This window comes from Haliotis cracherodii, unplaced genomic scaffold (assembly GCF_022045235.1).
Source record: "Haliotis cracherodii isolate W230 unplaced genomic scaffold, xgHalCrac1.p SCAF_8, whole genome shotgun sequence".
Taxonomy (NCBI): Eukaryota; Metazoa; Mollusca; class Gastropoda; order Lepetellida; family Haliotidae; genus Haliotis; species Haliotis cracherodii.
The window spans coordinates 53,614,397-53,634,307 of NW_027266341.1; the positions used below are offsets into that span (position 1 = coordinate 53,614,397).

The 19,911-nt window shown below is 39.4% G+C and overlaps 1 protein-coding gene across 1 annotated transcript; it reads left to right on the forward strand.

The window, feature by feature from the left end:
- The first annotated feature begins 788 nt into the window (after positions 1–788).
- Positions 789–19,622, forward strand: LOC139451063 (protein ref(2)P-like). Its single transcript, XM_071232863.1, has 12 exons — positions 789–1,203; positions 2,242–2,337; positions 3,356–3,582; positions 4,529–4,745; positions 4,973–5,275; positions 5,744–5,879; positions 13,501–13,555; positions 13,728–13,950; positions 15,573–15,668; positions 16,509–16,711; positions 17,015–17,195; positions 17,862–19,622. Exons 1-12 carry the CDS (start codon positions 1,029–1,031, stop codon positions 18,794–18,796), a joined length of 2,847 nt encoding a protein of 948 aa, XP_071088964.1. The 5' UTR covers positions 789–1,028; the 3' UTR covers positions 18,797–19,622.
- The last annotated feature ends 289 nt before the right edge of the window (positions 19,623–19,911 follow it).

Sequence of the window (19,911 nt, forward strand, 5' to 3'; positions counted from 1 at the left end):
TTGACTGTTTTCATCTGTCAAAACAAGTGCTGGAATATTAGAGCTATTATTATTCCTTCTCTCAGTACTAACTAATTAGATGATAGTTTCATGGTAAAAATATATACGGACCGTATCACAAAACGCCGATTACCTCCCTTTGAGCATGCACTGGACAAGGTGTTTGGTAATGATTTTCAATTGAGCGATTGACAATTAAATTGTTTATTAGGTCTTATCTGTCTTAGAATCGTATCATACACTTGGGACCATGACTCCCCCTTCCTTCTACACCCCCCACCCCCACCCCCCAAAATAATGGATAAAATAAAATAAATAATTAATTTATGTAACATTTCTTGCCGTGCCCACCCTGCTACAAGTCGTTAAATAATGTTAAAAGTTTTTAAAAAAATTATGTTAATGGAATAAAGCTCCACCCCATATAGTTTGGATAAATGTTGACGACTCCACCCTTTCGATGTGTATTTTTTTTTCAAAACAACCACCTCTTAATTAATCACAACACCCCCATCCACCCAACCAACCCTACCCACCCCATCCCCTATATAATAAATGACCAGTCCATAATCAAAATATATTTTCCAGGTAAATGTTATTATTTCTAGATGAATATACGCTAAAGGCAACAATTTACAGGTAATTTCACTCTGATGAAATCCATCTAGACTGTTCTTGAACGAACAGAAGGAAGGATTTACGGTGATGTGTAGCTATTTATAGCGATTACAAAGGAAGATTTTGTTTACGTTCCGCCGGAAGCTGCGTAGTGAACCAACATTTGAACAAATCTAAATCAGCGTTACTTGCAACTTTGATAAATTTTGACATTGTCAGTGCGCCTCAATCTATATAAAAGTCTGGGTAGATGTGAGGCGGGCATCTATCCTTCTGACAACGCCATACGACGCTGAACACACGGAAACTCAACTGCAAACAACAACAGCCACCTCATCGTCTGCTAGAAAACAACAGCGAACCTGCCGTCAACACATCGCCGCTGCAATTTCCGAAGTAAACTCGCTGTCATGTCTGACTCGGTTGTCATCAAGGCCTCCCTGGAGCGAGAGAGTTCAAGCCAACCAGAGATTCGCCGTTTCGGCGTTCCGTCTGATGCTTCTGCCAGCTTCACCTACCTCTTCAAGAAAATATCGGAAGTCTTTCCCGGACTTGTCAGAGGAAACTTTAACCTCTACTGGAAAGGTAAATAGCATATGGATCTATGACGCTTCTACGCACTTCATTAAAACTGTGACCTCCATCTTTTTCTCAAAAGATAGTTCGTGAATATATTTATTATTTGGGATTTGTATCAGAAAAGGGCATTTAGTAAGTAGCCGTAAGAAATTTCAATAACCCAAGTGTCGGGAAACGTCAGCCTGGGGTACGATGACACACTAGCTCAGCCAGCTCAGTTGAACTGCCAGTCCAAGTAGGGGTTGGGGGGTACAGTAGACCAATTCGGCCCAGAATACGTACTTGGTTAGGATTTTCATGAAATGGTGATTCTAGACCATGGATTACCCTTTGTGTTTCTAGTGTGTCACTGTAGAAGTTTGTTTTAGAAAATGTTTGTGAATATTTGCACATCTAGATAAGCTTTTTGAGGAGAGTACTGAGAAATTAGTTAGACATCAGAAGACTGTTAAGTTGAATCATGTGAAATAGGAAATGGACGTAGAGAAAAAATAAACAGATAAGTAGCTAGTTTAGTTGAACCGTGACATTTGTCCTAATTTGAAAGTAGATAACTAGGAACATGGTAACAGAAAAGCCGTGTGAGTAAATCATTTCCTTATTCCTCTGTGTCACCCATGACATATTTCATTTCATTATTCTACAAAAGAAATTGCACACACGTGGGCAGTGGATGTCAGCTGATAGCAACTGATCTGATTTGGTTTTTTTGCTGAGTAAATGACATATGAGCAAAAAACACCTAATAAGATACGTCTTTGTAAATGGTGCATATAAATATTGAACTTGTTGTAAACATGTACAGTTACTATATGTACTATTTATTTCTTCCTTGTATGTTAATTTAACTTCTAGGCTTCGTATTAAAGTTTATTTGAAGTTTTGTAAGTGCTACAAAATTGGGAACACCCTAGCTGGACTTGTGGCAAACTGGATAAGCAGCTACTTTAGGCTCAGTTGCTCGATTTATCACAAAACATGAGCTGACAATATCTATATAAATGACAAGGAAATAGTTTGAAATTAATCTATTTGTTCTTTCAGATAGTGATGGTGACCTAGTATCATTTTCTTCTGATGAGGAACTTCTGGAGGCTCTGGGATTTGTTACAGATTCTGTCTTCCGAATTCACATTAAAAGTGAGTCTGTCACCAAATTGGTATTGTCCATGCATAAAATATCCATTTATGAGAAATTGTAACAGGGGGAAATCACCTCTATTCAAAATGTAAAGAACCCAAAACCTCCAGTCTTGTGTAAAGTCATCGTGAGTTGAGGTCTTCTTTTGTTGAAAATATTTTATTGTACATATCTTTCAAACGTTACACCATTGTCAATATTTGTGTCCAATTTATATGTGCTCAAGACAGTGTTAGATTTAGCTATGCGATAAATGTGGATATTATCATGCTTGTGTCTACACTGTAAAGCTATATGTAACATTGAAATATGATACAGTGTGTATCATCTTATCAAGAATGAAAGAGAATGCATTGTAAATCTTTTTGACCTTTTTACAACATTGTTGTTTATGATGTCATTGTGATCCATGAAAACTACAAGTATATACTATTGTTTATTGATAGCTTTCACAGAGGGCATATTATTTTTACTTTATGAGATATATATATAATTCATGGTATTGGTATGATGATTATTACAGTGTAGACAAATACTGAAACCAACCACACTTTACAAATATAATTTTATGGGGAAACAAGACAATGATGTAATAATAAACTGCCACATACTCTAAAGACTGCAGATCAAACACACTTATACATGTAACAAACTCATGTTTTTCAAATACTAATTTTACAACCAATATGATTTAATTAACTGACAATAAAGCAAACTAAACTGCCAAGCAAAATGAAGTACCGGTATACACTTGAAAATTGGATTTGGCATTATCAAAATGTTACTAGCCTGAAAACAGGCCCTAAACACTGCATTCTTTAAGGTCCAAAACACAACTATTATACCCGTATCAAATACATTACCATCAAATAACATTTCCTGTTTGTTTTATTTTTATCCACCATCAAACATGGATGTATATTTTCTTTTGCCGTGCTGTTTTGTTCTTACAGTTCCTGTTTATTTGTTATGATAATACTTCACTGTATGATTAATCTATTGAACTGGTGTTTGTAGAGCATGCCCCTCAGAGCCAAAGCCCGAAGTGTGGCAGTGGGGAACTGCACCCTCACGTGATCTGTGACGGCTGTGAAGGAGCTGTGTATGGTGTGAGGTACAAGTGTCTGGTATGCCCGGACTACGACTTGTGCAGCCAGTGCGAGGCACAGAACACTCACCCACAACATGACATGTGGAAGATTGTCTCTCCAAAGTCTGCCACGTGTGGTGCTGGTGCCAGAATGGTGAGCATTATTTTGTTCATAAATTTTCAGTATTGCTGAAATAAGTTTACAGTACTTCATCAAGACATTTACTCAAATGCATTCGACAGGCAATCAATGGATTACCAGGAGTCGTGAATATCAGTGACGATATTTTTGTGTATGGAAAAGATGAACAGTCGCATGATGAAAATCTTCATGCATTGTGTAGAAGGCTCTGTGAAAAAGGACTAACTTTATATTTGTACGTTGATGCATGTCGATGTATGTTCGGTTGAACAGAGAGAGGCAATACTTCAGCCATGCTCTTTATTTTCTGATCCAATGGAGGTAACTCCTTCATTCAAAATCACAAAGTGAAAGTGCAATGTAAAACACTACAGAAGTGTATACCTCTCGATCTCAGTGTAAAAGTCAGCGAGTCACAATTTTGTTTCTTTCACGTTTGGATTTAAGAAAGTCATAAAAATCTCTCAATTGATTGTGTGAGGTTCAGTCCTGGAGGTGAACTGACAAAGAATAATCAGTATTTCTGTATTGAACTTTGTACATACATCACCCAAGACATGTGGATGTACGTGTGACTCATTTCGTACTTATTAAGTTTTGGCTTTCATCAATTCAATAAGAAACAGGAATTAACTTTAGTTTCCAAGGTTCAGTTACTGGAACTTGCATCAATAGCTGTGTAATACCAGAGACCATATAATAGATTATATGGTCTCTGGTAATACTACTTCACAAAACTTTGAGAAGGCGGTTATGTCAATGATGAGGATGCTATTATTTCTTGTAATTAATACAAATGTTCTGGTGAAACAGGTTAGCTTAATTGTTCAAGCATTTCTTGTCATGTCAGAGACCTGGTTTGAGTGCTGATGTTGGTATAGCTTGTGAAGCCTGTTAGTTCTGAGCTCTGTATAGATAGTGAAACCTTGACACACACTTCGTTATTTCCACTGAACAGCCCTTCATGGTGCCACCCCACTGCCATCAGTGGATGAACCACTTCATGAGCCAGTTCCAAAACCAACATCCTGGATGTGGCGCCAACAAAGAAGAGGCTCCATCTGGTGGTGATGAACAAAACAAGACTGATACAGACAAAAAGGGGGAGACTACTCCAGAGGAGGCCTATCTGAAAAATATTGGACAATCTGTTGCTGCTTTCCTTACTCCTTTCGGTATGGAGTTAATTTCTTGTTTGGAAAATTACACCTTAGTTTCAAGTTCATCATTTGTATCATTTGGTTAACACTATTAATATTGATAAAATGTAAATATTGCTTATGTCACTCAGCAATCAATGGAATATTCCGTTATAATATGTTTGCATTATTAGATTTAGATGTTTCTGAAATATTTGGGTAAGTTGTTATTTGTTTAAATTGATTAAATTCTAAACTTTCAGGGATTGATGTTGACGTTGATGTTGAGCACAATGGACGTCGCCAGGGTGTGAATCCCCAAGCAGGTCAACAGTTCTTCAGAAATCTCGCCCAGATGTTTGGTCAGTGCCCCGGGCAACCAGGTAACCAATCAACAGAAGGAGCCGATAAGAAGGACTCCGACAAAGAACCAGCTGATGAGGCCACTAAGACAGACTCCCAAGAGAAGCCACACACATCAGGTGATGGCTGGACCCTGCTCTCCGACTCTGCAAGTGCCTCCCCCAGGGACTCGGCAGACCCTTCCCCCCAGGCAAGTCATCCAGGTGAGTTACGCTTTTTTGTCAGAACAGTTCTATCTTTAATCTGCAGTGTAGAAGAATTGGTTTTTCTGGGGTCTGAAGATTTTTGTTTATACATTGTATGTTAATGTAACAGACAGATTTGTGTCAGGTTTATGTCATTTACTCATTGTAGACTGGTTTATCTGGGCCCCTCTGCTAAAAGTGATCTTTGCGCTAAGACTATCGTAAGCCTATGTTAAAGTATAGGAGTTACGTTCATTTTAGCACTAAGATGGCTTTGTGCAACAGGGCCCTGCAAAATACATGAACTATTAAACTATTTTGGTTTCCAAACTTGTACAGTAATTATGAATTAGATATTTTAGATATTGATTTCATAATATTATTTGACAGATTCTGTTGTTGGTATTGAAAATTTGATATCACCATATGATCCTCATTTTTTACCATTATGAGACAGCAAGTTTAGATTCTCTGTTGTATTCACAGATGCACGTATTGCAGATGCTCTCCAGCAGATGTTGTTGATGGGATTCTCTGACGACGGAGGCTGGCTCTCCCGTCTCCTCAAGGCCAAGAATGGAGACATCAGCCAGGTGCTGGATGCAATCAAACCAAACAGAGAGTGATCTCATTGGCTAGAGGATGAAACATGGGTCACAACGGTGTGATATAAACTTTTGAGAGTGTGATACAAGTGCGAGTTGGAATACTTATGCAAGTTTATGATGTGGGGGAACTAATTACGATTGTAATAAACTAAAACCAGTCACTCTTCTTTATGCTTGCTTCACTATGCTGAGTGTACCTGGGTTTCTCACAGTGTTTATTGTCATGTACTTTGAATTGCATTACCTATGTAAGTGCTGTACAGGTCTTGTAGGCTTGTGGAAAGAGGGAATGCATAAACCCAAGTTGGGAGTCCACAGGTGTACAACCTGTGACAGCAAATCTGGGCATCGTCCCTTGACAGGCTGTTGCTGCAATATTCCTAAAATTGGTGTTTGCCCTGCAGAACTGGTTGTATTTGTCTGATGTTTAATGCTAAAATTTAATAAGAAATAAGGTCCCCATATTTATTTATTTTAACAAACGAGAGAAAAAATAGGGGAACCTAATTTATTATTGAATTTTAGCATTAAACATCTGACAAAAACCAACTAGTTCTGAAAGGCTAACATTGGCGTAAAACCTCTCTCTTTCTGTACATAAGGATGTTCCTTTGAATGCCTACTGATATGACTTCTTGCCGACAGTGGACTACACTGAAACCTCATTAATCTGGACAGAAGTGTACTCAGTAAATGATGCAGACTAACACATGTGTAACACATTCCTTGTATGGTTAAACATGTATCTACAAAACAATATGTTTAATTTCCTGCAATGTGTTTTCAGTATTTCTGTCATCCATTAAAAAAATCTGTATCTTCAATCTGGTTTCCATAGATACAGGAAGTGATGAGAATGTATTTTAATATAGTTACAACTAATGTGATGGTTTGGTCGAGTTGACTTGTATGTCACAAGTAACAGGACCAATAATGCTTTACTTAAAAGTATTGCATTAAATGTTGAATTAAGTTTTCCCAGTCTGTTTCTATCAAATCCTAGATAATCCCCTGTCTATGATTTAACAGATTTGGATGCAGAATATTTATTTGTAGGGGGGACTGTAATATTAGTATTGATGTTGGTTAGTTTTGGATAATTCCCACAATTACCAAAGAGACCATCTTTGTACATTACAGCAAAGAGAATTATTTTGATTTGCTTTAAATATTCCAGTGGAGATGAGTATAGCTGACTTCACATAATGAGGTGTTGAGATCTCTGGCAATTGTTACTTTTATTTTCTTATGTTGTTTACACTATATGTGATTGTTATAATCAATATATGACAATGTGAAGGGAGAGTAATTAGGTTTGTACATAAGGAAGTGATATTATGCACACAATATATCTCCCCCCATTGGGTATATTTCAAACAGGGACTTGTCAGAAAACATGAATTTCTCTATTTTTTATTTTTCATGTCAAATTAATAGGAATGCATTTGTTCATTTGTGGATACCAATATTTCTATTTTCAAACATATGTAAGAGAAGTGTCACTTCCTGAATAGATTACATTTTGGGGGATTATTTTAGTGTAGTCATGATTCTTAAGTACTTTCTGTATATAATATTTTAAAGAAGACATATGTATGTATGAGTGATTTAATCTTATTATTTTTTTATACAAATGGAAAGCTGGAGAACATATTGTATATACAAACCATTTTGTACTCTCCTAACCATGGGACGTTGTTTTTCACTTTGACAAAATGCAATTAAACATTTTCATTATTTCACAGATATCTTTTGTGTTGTTATATACAGTGTTTTTTTACTCACATTACAGGCCTGTGTACAATATAGTTATATCATGGTATTAAGGAAGCCTCCCTCCTCATGTGTGGGGTGAGATAGCCCAGTAGAGGAACACTGACTTGTTACAGGGCTGGGTTCAGTTCCCAACATGGGTCCAACGTGTGAAGCCTATTTCTGGTGGTCCCTGCCATGATATTGCTGGAATGTTGCTACAAGCAGGCTAAAACCTATCTGTCTCACCCTCCACATGTATATTTTGGGTAATGAGTCTGGGAAACTTTAACAGAGGACAAAGCTCAGGTAAGTTGCCTCAAAGCAGGTTTAGTTCAAGTCATCAAAACCCAAATATTTCTGAGTGCACTCGTAATGGGGGATGTATGTCAATCTAGCAGTCAATGATTACCCCCATCACACACAGACAATGTCTCAGCTGCACACAGGGCAATCATTACACACAGACAATGTCTCAGCTGTACACAGGGCAATCATTACACACAGACAATGTCTCAGCTGCACACAGGGCAATCATTACACACAGACAATGTCTCAGCGGTACACAGGGCAATCATTACACACAGACAATGTCTCAGCTGCACACAGGGCAATCATTACACACAGACAATGTCTCAGCTGCACACAGGGCAATCATTACACACAGACATGTCTCAGCTGCACACAGGGCAATCATTACACACAGACATGTCTCAGCTGCACACAGGGCAATCATTACACACAGACAATGTCTCAGCTGCACACAGGGCAATCATTACACACAGACAATGTCTCAGCTGCACACAGGGCAATCATTACACACAGACAATGTCTCAGCTGCACACAGGGCAATCATTACACACAGACAATGTCTCAGCTGCACATAGGGCAATCATTACACACAGACATGTCTCAGCTGCACACAGGGCAATCATTACACACAGACATGTCTCAGCTGCACACAGGGCAATCATTACACACAGACATGTCTCAGCTGCACACAGGGCAATCATTACACACAGACATGTCTCAGCTGCACACAGGTCAATCATTACACACAGACGATGTCTCAGCTGCACACAGGCTAATCATTACACATAGACTATGTCTCAGCTGCACACAGGGCAATCATTACACACAGACAATGTCTCAGCTGCACACGGGGCAATCATTACACACAGACAATGTCTCAGCTGTACACAGGGCAATCATTACACACAGACAATGTCTCAGCTGCACACAGGGCAGTCATTACACACAGACGATGTCTCAGCTGCACACAGGCTAATCATTACACACAGACAATGTCTCAGCTGCACACAGGGCAATCATTACACACAGACAATGTCTCAGCTGCACACGGGGCAATCATTACACACAGACAATGTCTCAGCTGCACACGGGGCAATCATTACACACAGACAATGTCTCAGCTGCACGCAGGGCAATTATAACACACACAGACATGTCTCAGCTGCACACAGGCTAATCATTACACACAGACAATGTCTCAGCTGCACACAGGGCAATCATTACACACAGACAATGTCTCAGCTGCACACAGGCTAATCATTACACACAGACGATGTCTCAGCTGCACACAGGGCAATCATTACACACAGACAATGTCTCAGCTGCACACAGGGCAATCATTACACACAGACAATGTCTCAGCTGCACACAGGCTAATCATTACACACAGACAATGTCTCAGCTGCATACAGGGCAATCATTACACACAGACAATGTCTCAGCTGCACACAGGCTAATCATTACACGCAGACATGTCTCAGCTGCACACAGGGCAATCATTACACACAGACAATGTCTCAGCTGCACACAGGGCAATCATTACACACAGACAATGTCTCAGCTGCACACGGGGCAATCATTACACACAGACAATGTCTCAGCTGCACACAGGGCAATCAAATAATCAAAATCAAATATACATTGCTAAATACCTATGCCATATAACTGAAATACTCTCAAACTAACACTATGTTATCATAAATATCATCTAGTGTGTTCTGAACAGACAAATTGTAAGTGAAACATACACCAGGAAGTGTTTTGCTTCTGGTGCTTATTTGTGGTCAGTTCCCACCAACTCGACGAACCGTGTTCAAAGTAGTCAAAAGAGTTGACTCACATCCTGACTTCTGGATTGGACTACTGAAAACGCGGAGTGTTACATAAGCCTGCTATATTGAAATGGACTTCCCGAACAGCTACAAGCCTGTACTAATGCTCGCATTTGTAAGAGTTGTCTGTTTGTTTGTTGTTCAATGCCGCACTCAGCAATGTTCCAGTTATATGACGGTAGTCTGTAAATAATCGAGTCTGGACCAGACACTCCAGTGATTGATATCATGAGCATCGATCTACACAACTGGTACACGATGACATGCACCAAGTTTGTCAGCGAGCCTGACCACCCGACCCCGTGGGTGTTTGGTAGTTTGGTCACAACTGGGGTGAACCAATCTTTAACATGTAATGCTTATCGTAAGAGGCGACTGATCAGTTTTCAAACAGATAAGAATTGCGAAAAGTATAGACAATCAAAATAAACAAGTGAAATGGAATATTCACAAAATACACTATATTCTTTCTTTGTTGTTTCCATGTCACCAAGGACAATATACACAATATTGTCAACTGCGAACAATTACTTTCTGGATCGATGCTCATTATGTCAATTACCTGATTGTCTGCTCCAGACTCGATCATTTACAGACCGCCGTCATATAGCTTGAATATTGTTGAATGCGGCGTTAAACAACAAACCAACCAACAACCAACATGATCGTGTGGCTGTCATCAGTGTGGTTGCTGATACTAAACTGACGGACAAGTATACACCAATGGTTGATAGTAGCTCAAATAAAACAAACAAGAGATGCTTATTGGATGGTGATATTTTTGATACGGTGTTTCGGGGACTATTTTCAGCCTCAATACTTTGATAACGTTTGTAATGTTTCGTCAAATCCAGTTTTCAAGTGTATACTTTCTTTGGCCGGCACTTTACGTACACGGAAACGTGATGCATGTTTCAAGCGTATTCGGCTATAAAACAATGTCACACTTACAATGTTCTTTCCCTTTAAAAAAACCGTATACATATCGTATGTGTATATAAATAACAAGATATTCCAGCATAATTTGGGTAAAGAGCACAAAAGCTATATTTGTTTCAATTCTTATTTTTAATACGTTGAGATGCTCCTCCCATCGGCTGCGTATTGAGACCGGTCGATATATTAAGGAAATTAGAGAACAGAGACTGTGTTTGATTTGTAACCAGAATTTTATTGAGGACGAATATCATTTTGTGCTTATATGCAATGCTTATAGTGATTTAAGAGCTGAATATATTCCTCCTAAATATTTTACAACTCCTTCTAAGAATAAATTTAATGCTCTTATGTCATCCACTAACTTTAAAATCATACGAAATCTAGCAGTCTACGTTTACAAAGCTTTTCGACTTCGTTCATTGCATACAGTCTAAATATTTATTTGTATATATGCATGTGTATGTGTATGAATGTGTATGGATATGGATATATATGTAAAATAGTGGTAATTCTTTTTTCTCCCTCTCTCTGTAAATAGTTCTGTGTAATAGGCCTACGGCCTAACACCTTTTGTGAATAAACAACACTGATACTGATGTAGCAGGTGTATATATTTGTATTTTAGTCTTTTTGTAAATAAATCTATTTCAAGTTTTGTTTCTGTTGAACTTTATTCAACAGAGGTGTGTGTTTGTTTTATCCCATCATTCTAAGTCCAGGCCTCAGTGATCAATCACAACCCAAGCCCTACTACATTCTTTGTCCAGTTCTCTACTGATCAATCACATCCCAAGCGATCCTGTGATTGGCCAAATTCAAATTTTACCTTCTTGCTCTGACTAACTCCATATTGCCACCTTCACTATGCACTGCACTGGCAGTGTTTGTAGATCACCTCTAAAGGACATATCATGAACGGTGACATTTGAAGGGTGTCACGTTTCACACCTTTGTGCCACACATAGGGGTGTCTATCGTGATTATCAATAAACATAAGCCTCACACCCCGTAGCCGTCTTGGTGTCATCTGTTTAAAATAATGGATAAAGCCAAGAAAACCCGGTTACACTGATACGTTCTGTAAGACATCTTCAGACAAATTCAGACCAATACACGTTATACACATCCTCATAGAAGGAGAGGGTTGTGTATTTCCACAATATCCCTATATGACCCCTTTGGACAGTATTATATGTTGACACACGCCCCGAAACCAGCCTCGATCCATGTTTTGCAACATCTTTTCACACACCGAATAAAATACTGGTACATGAAACCCCCAGCCATTCTATAATACATTCCCAGTCCCTTAATAATGTTCAAATTTATATTTTAAAATAGTGTTTGAAACAATTTTCTCACACACACACATTGACACAAAGACACACACACGCACGCGCGTGCACACACACGCGCGCACGCACAGCGCTGCCGGGAAGTGCCGAAAATGAAGACCCCCAGCCACACTATAATAAATTACCAGTTCCTAAATAATGTTCAAAGATATCCTTTACGGGTCACGTCAGAAAGATCTGTCAAGAATTTTGACCGACCACTGAAATGACTAACAAGAAGTCGACATCAGCCAATTAGAAAGCAGCTTTCTCGAGCTTAAAGCACTTGTTTCAACCTGGCGACTTCCATTTCAGAATACGCTTGAAAAATATGTTGACACAGTTCTCGATTAAAATTTTGAAAACTGATCAAACGAACGTTCCAGAATGTCTAATATATTGCTGAGATTGTATGGCAGTGCTTTCCACGTACTGCGCAACGCCGCCTCCGTTCAAATGTTTATCCCACGGAGGCGAGAGATAGACAATAATGTTGACGGAATCAGTCGTAGGGGCCGTGACTGTCGTTCGGAATACCCCATGTTAACGTTTTCGAGGTTGCATGATTAGAAAACACATTCCGACTGTCACTTTCACGATCTGGTAAGCGACGCTTTGATTGGTCGGATGATAGATCGTTTTGACGTGACCCGTAATGGGATGTCCTCAGATCTAGCATGCAATAGCGAGAACTAAGATCTGATTTTAATGAGATTGGACATCTACGTAAATAAAGTCTCGTGTGAAATTATTCTTAACTGATCCAAAGTAAAATTTCGTGATTTAACATAAATAACCTTGCTGTAATATTTTGATAAAACAATTTTGCGGCAAATATTTATTTTCTGTTCTTAATTTCCTCTTAACAGTCACGATTCCTTTGTGGTATTGGAGTGACCCGGAAATGACCGGTCGCGAAAATGGAGCACAGTTTTTATGATAAAACTTATAAATAAAACAGGAATCTATAATATTAAAATTCAGTGGACCCATTATCTCATTTAAACACATCAATGCAATTATTGTCGCATTGAGTCTATATTTAAATATCGGTCTTTAGAGATCGAAATCATGTCATAGGTTTGTTTAATACATCTCACTGATTTATACGTGCATAAAATATATACTATTACATTTATCAAGAAAATAAATGACAAAAATATTTTTCCGAAAGCATTGATATTACATTTTGATGTCCTTCAAAGATTGAAAAGATCTTATAGGTCCGTTTTGGATGTTATTTATTATTCTCCGTGATATTGCTGGAATATTGCTAAAAGCGGCGTAAAACCATACTCACTCACTCAATATTATCATAAAGATTTCTATGAATATTTCCATATGAAACTGAAAACTATACATTATGAGGAGTTTTTTTCTGACGAAACGTTTTCGAAAAGTCCTACGGAAAAGACACGCTTTGTAACTCACGAAAACAGTTACAACACTTCCCTATCTGTCACAAGGAGTGCGTCGATGAAACACATCACCATGTTTACTCTCGAAGCTTCCTTCTTGCACGTGACCTGCTACGCGATAATCTACTGGTTGACACCAGAGGTCAAAGTTGAGAAGGGACGTCACAACACACAATCACGTGGCCTGACTCAATCACTGGAGGGACTGCCTCTATTACTATAAATATACGTTATACGCTGACGTCACCTAAATCTGCTCGAGGAGTATTTAAAAGCAGACCGCTGACACGTCAATCATAACTACCGACAACCAAGCCACGAACAATCAAGTGATGGCTCTCACGATCAAAGCGTACTTGGCGAAAGAAGCGGGGTCCCAACCAGAGATAAGACGGTTCGGGGTCCCCCCTGATGTAACCTCCTTTAATTTAGTACGGCAAAGAGTAAAGGAAGCATTCCCTTCCCTGCACAATAAGGACTTCTCTTTACAATGGACAGGTGAGTCGGGTTTTTTAAATTGCGAACATTTATATTTTACAATAAAATCATTACCACCAGCCGCAGGTAAACATGTTTGGTATTATTTAAAGATATTGTGGTTAATTGGCTATTGTCAGACAAGTATATGTATCTTTAATCGGATAAGTTATAACCATACATAATAATCGTATTAATTTACTGTACATTCTCATTTACTGCAACTATCAAGTGCCAATGTGTAATTCTAAATTCGCTTGAAATTCTACACAATATATGTTTTCTTTAAAAATGATACGAGGTTATGGTTTTAACAATCAGGGTGTAGATTTAACGAAGTGATTATTATACATGAATTTTCAGGAAATTACTTCAGTTAAATATGTGTATATTAGCATATTAGCATTTTGTATAGAGACAGCAGTTTGCGATACTGACCGAACGTTTAGTAATTGCGTCGTTAATATCGACATTATCACAAGGTCTGTTGCTTGTTGGAGACGAGCTGTTCCTTCACAATCAATACGCTGTCAAGGTCACCATGATCTGGAGTTATATTTGGAAAGTGACTAGCTGGCACGTTTGTGCTATATTGAACGCTTCTGTTTTGTGTTTATGTAAACTTGGCCGTTAATCAACTCGATGGAGAGAAAGAGGATATACTAGTCTCTGTAAACACTGCACATCATATCATATCACCCCGAAATTTGTTTCAAAATTATATTGTATTCCCGGATAGATATTACAAAATATGTCCCATGCTGTGTGTAGGAAGTTTAAGTAAATAATCCAAGTTAAAATTCGGAGGTTCATGAAAATATTTTGAATATATTTTGTCGTTGTAGGTCGCATGTTAGACTAACATTTAGTCTCTGAAATCTTATATTACACAATATCCTTCTTGACTCTAAAAATTAAAAAAATCCCAATGCTGAATAGAGCTAGCTTGAGCTGGCTAGACTTGCTTTTGTATGCATTTCTAGATTATTATTTTTTCATAAAATAAATATATTCCACGGTCATGGTGCAGGACTAGTCGCATGTGTACGATTAAGGGAAGTAATAGTCCGCAGAGACATAATATAGTATTTTATTTGTCATTATAAAACATATTTGTTGCTATAATGGACAAATAGGTCAAACAAGGGATGTGAAGAAACTAACAATTTTTATCTTCTGATTTGTTTGTTTCTTGTTTAACGCCGCACTCAGCAATATTCCAGCTACATGGCGGCGGTCTGGACCAGACAATCTAGTGACATGCGACAAGTCTTATAAAGACCCAATTGTAACCCGGATCTTCACGGGGGTATCTACTGGTTACACTCAAGGAATACGATATCAGGAAGTTAGACAGTTTAAATGTGTCCTCAGTTGAGAGACATGACGTTATTTTTAATATAAAATATTTAGAAATATACGGAAAATAGTCTCAAAAAGTAAATCATAATAATTTGGAAAAAATGTGTTTTATGTACACATGCAGGCGGAAGATAGGCTTGTATATGCACCAAAGTGTATTGGTCTTCGTTTATCGTCTATCACAGCAAGCGAAGGTACATAGCGTTAGGAAATATGTCAAACTCATTTACCTAAAGGGACAAGCTGAACAGGCTGTATATTTTCATGTGTTTATTTTACAGACAGAGATGGCGACCTTGTGACCTTCTCAACTGATGCAGAGCTGCAAGAAGCCGTCAGCACCATTACAGATGGTGTCCTACGTGTCCACATAAATGGTAAGGGAGTAACCACTTGATTTTCCATCTTCCCGAGGCAAGGGAGTTAACTGGCTGTAAAATGGACATTTATAGTCAGTTAACTCCCTTACCTAGGGAACGATGTTGATTTTCATGATGGGCCGGGTGGGGTTTGGTTTGTTTTGAGATCAGCATATCAACTACATAGAGACCTTATTGTTAGCATCTGGCGAAATGTTTGTATGAATTACCTTATAAAGAGCAATGACACTTGCATAGTTATGTTGGTTGATTGGTTTGTTGTTTAACGCCGCACTCAACAATATTTCAGCTATATGACGGCGGTCTGTAAATAATCGAATCTGGACCAGACAATCAGGTGATTGATATCATGAGCATCGACCCAAGCAATTGGGATCAATGACATGCATCAACCAAGTCAGCGAGCCTGACCACCCGATCCCGTTAGTCGCCTTTTACGACAAGCATAGTCACCTTTTACGACAAGCATAGTCGCCTTTTACGGCAAACATAGTTATGTGGACCTGTGGGGTAGCCTAATGGTTAAATCATCTGTTCGTCACTCCGGCGGCCGGGTTCGCTTCCCCACATGGGTAGAATGCGTGAAGTGATTTCTTCTGTCGCATTGCCGTGATATAACTGAAATATTCCTGAAAGGCGCATTAACTCACTCACCAAACAGGTGTATAGTGTCTCATGAAAGAGAAATAGGTCCTGTACTTTAGGAATTCAAACGTCTGTGATACAACTGACAGTTACCGTTATATTGTCTATCGGAATGGTCTATCTTTTTGATGCAGCTTTAAGCTTTTACCAAATTTAGTTTGGTCATCATTTGTTTTTTTGCTGTGGTTGCAGTACCCCGTGATCGACGTCACACACCCGGCCAGATCCACCCCAACGTTATCTGCAACGCCTGTCTGGGGACGGTGTCCGGTGCGCGCTACAAGTGTTGTGACTGCACCAGCTACGACCTGTGCTCTCGCTGCGAGGCGGATGGCGTTCACAGCCACCATGACATGTGGAAGATTGTGGCTCCGAGGGACAACCTCAAACCTGGGGTTAGTATATCATAATAACAGAAACCATATACCATATACATCGGTATATGGTCTCTAATAATAATAATAATAATAATAATAATAATAATAATTTCACACAATGCATGCTCATGTCGAATACAATTATCACGTTAGTCAAATGATTAGTTTTTATACTCAACTCCCGGGGGGACAAATGATTCTAAGGTGACCACTTACATATGCAAACTACCACTTGAACTGATGTGATCAAGACAAAGGACAAGACCCCTGCAAAATATTACTTTGGATGTTATATTCATCAATACAACGTTGATTCTACAGGCACTTGTTCCACCTCATATTCGACGGTGGATGCAGCGTTTCATGAGACGCTGGCAGAGTAGACACCCAAATAGTGGTGTTTCTTCCGCTGCTGAAGGTGAAGGAAAGGAGGGGGAGATAACTGAAGAAGAACTTCTGGCCAACATGAATGAGGAAATGGCAGCAGTCTTTGACACCTCCAGTAAGTTTCATTCAAATAGTTGATGCAAATGAAAATATTTCCTATATGAGTATCATAATAACATATCATAACATATCTATCATTTTTTGAGATTACAGATCATAAAATGAATTCCCATACACACACTCTCTTCAATAGCAATTTCCTGCGGCATGTCAGAAACATGCATGATCATGGGGTCAAATTCCAGATTAGCCGCTTTTAACAGTATTCCAGTTGTATTGAGGCGTGTCAGCTTAATGTGGGAGGAAAGCCCCAAGTGATGCAGGTCTCAGATGTTTACCACTTCATCGAAACCCACCAGCACGGGTATGGTGCTGACAAACTTAGAAACATAATCGGAGCGAACCGGAATTCGAACCAACAATCATAGGTTTCTGGCGTGCCCAAGGGACGCGACTCTTCCCCCCATGTAAAAGTCTGAGACCTGTACCGTTTAGGGTTTTCAGAAACCTATGATCATGGGGTCAATCCAGATGAGTCCTGGGAATATTTCAAAAGTTTGTCAGTACCCCTGCTCATTATAGCTGCTGACGTCGGAGACCTGTACCATTTAGGGCTTTCCTCCTAATGAAGCTGAGGTATAACTGAAAAACTGTCAAAGGGGTGTTATTAACATACTCACTCACTCATTCTTTATGACTTAAATTATCCTGTCTGTTCTAGGTGGTGCAGTTCATTTGAAGGTTACAAAGAAAGGTGAAGAAGACATGAACCTAACAGTTGATGGTCCTGAGGAAACTGATGGAGCAAGGAATGGAGTATCTTCTTCTTCTGTCTCCTTCTCCACCTCCTCCTCCTCAAGCTACCAGGGCCCTGGAGCTGTACAAAAACCAGAGGAAATGACACAGGTCAAGGAGGAGGAAACGACAAGCCCCACTACCAGTGAGGACTGGACACTTCTGACAACTGCCCACACCAGGACAGATGTGGTTGATGGCCAGCCTGGACCTGGCTACCCTCATGCATCAGCTGGAACCCAGCCTGGCTACCCTCCAGGATTTGGTCTCCACCCATTCCATGGTCACAGCCAGCCAGGCTACACCCACCCTGGACATCTGCCACCACCCTTCATGCATCATCAGCCTCATCTCAACTTCCCAGGACATCCCCCTCCACCTCCTTTTCCAGGACACCCTCCACACCACGACTTCCCCGGACACCCTCCCCACCACGACTTCCCCGGACACCCTCCACACCACCACTTCCCAGGACACCCCCCACATCCCCATGTTCCAGGATACCCCCCACCCCACCACTTCCAAGGATATCCCTACCCCCACGTCCCTGGATCTGAAGGTCAGTCTGAGACCGCTGCTGAACCAAACCCTTCTGAAACCAGACCCGTGCCCCTTAACACCAACTCCTCAACCGACACGAACCGTTCTGCTGGGCAGGATGTGGAGGAGACCCCCCTCCCATCAGATCCCCGTATCCGAGAGGCCTTGCAACAGATGCTGGCTATGGGCTTCAAGAATGAAGGTGGCTGGCTGACGCAACTCATAGAGTCCAAGAATGGAGATATTGGGCAGGTTCTTGACACCATCAAGCCTGAACAACGCAACACTGTTTCAGCACCACCAGAATGCAGACTGGCTTGAACAGAACACGTAAACATGCATTTCTTAATCCCAGTACTTAGATCCTGTCAAGATAGTTTATTAACACTGGGCAGCATGCACACTGATTAAGGCTGAAACATATGGTAGCACTGGGTAAATAGTTTAGAGGATTTGGATTTGTCATCCCAGATTATGTGGGTTACATGTAGGTATCATGTGAAGGTTTATACCCATTTTACTATTACATTGAAGAATGCTTGATACTGATTAGTTAAAATCGGTTAACAAATTCCATTTTCACACAAACACCATGCATGAATACATTGATGGCACAAAGCACTTGGGGCCAAATAAATAATATATCTAGCTTGTGCACTTGTATTTATCATGATCACTACTTACATGTTTTCCAGACCATGTATATAATTACGACTGATCATGCTTTCTGTCCTGTGTGAAAAAAGTCAGTTACTGAACATGTAATGTATACAAATGCTTTAGTCTGATAAAACAAATATGAACCTGACAATACTTCCTGGATCCTAGTATCTGTGAATAATTTTTGCTTGTCTCCTTTATTAGAACAATTTTGTTCTTTTCGTAAACCATCTTGCATGTCGAGTCTAATCAATACCACATGGTGATATTTAAGAGTTTATGAATAGTTCTATATTTTTACAGATATGCTAAGAAACTGAGCATACTCTGGTATTTATGATTTACTGTGATAGTTGTTTGTATGTTGGACTCTATGTGTTCTCTAGGTGATATACATATTGATGTGTTTAATTATGAAGATGATCTCTTGCCTGTGTATTAATAGGAATTAAGATTCAAAAGGACCCAATAAACTTAATGATCAACACCAACTCTAATGTTGTACTTGAATTTGAATGAGGTCAAGTAGCTAACACCATGCGAATGGATGTTGTTTATGCCATGATCAACAATATTGAAACTATTCAAGGTGATGTGTCAATATTAAGAGCCTGGGTGCTGTTGTACAAAACAACCTTAGTGTTATGACTCGTGTATCTATGCTAAGAAAATATAGCAGTTATGATCATCTTAGCACTGAGATCGCTTTGGACAACGGCACCCTAGTCCTTGTCAATAACAAGTGGTTGATAGCATGAGCAATGATCCACCATGTT

Coding starts and splice junctions, on each gene's coding strand:
- LOC139451063 (XM_071232863.1), top strand. CDS start 1,029: ATGTCTGACTCGGTTGTCATCAAGGCCTCCCTGGAGCGAGAGAGTTCA. Junction 1,204..2,241: donor CTTTAACCTCTACTGGAAAG/GTAAATAGCATA, acceptor TTGTTCTTTCAG/ATAGTGATGGTGACCTAGTA. Junction 4,746..4,972: donor TGCTTTCCTTACTCCTTTCG/GTATGGAGTTAA, acceptor CTAAACTTTCAG/GGATTGATGTTGACGTTGAT.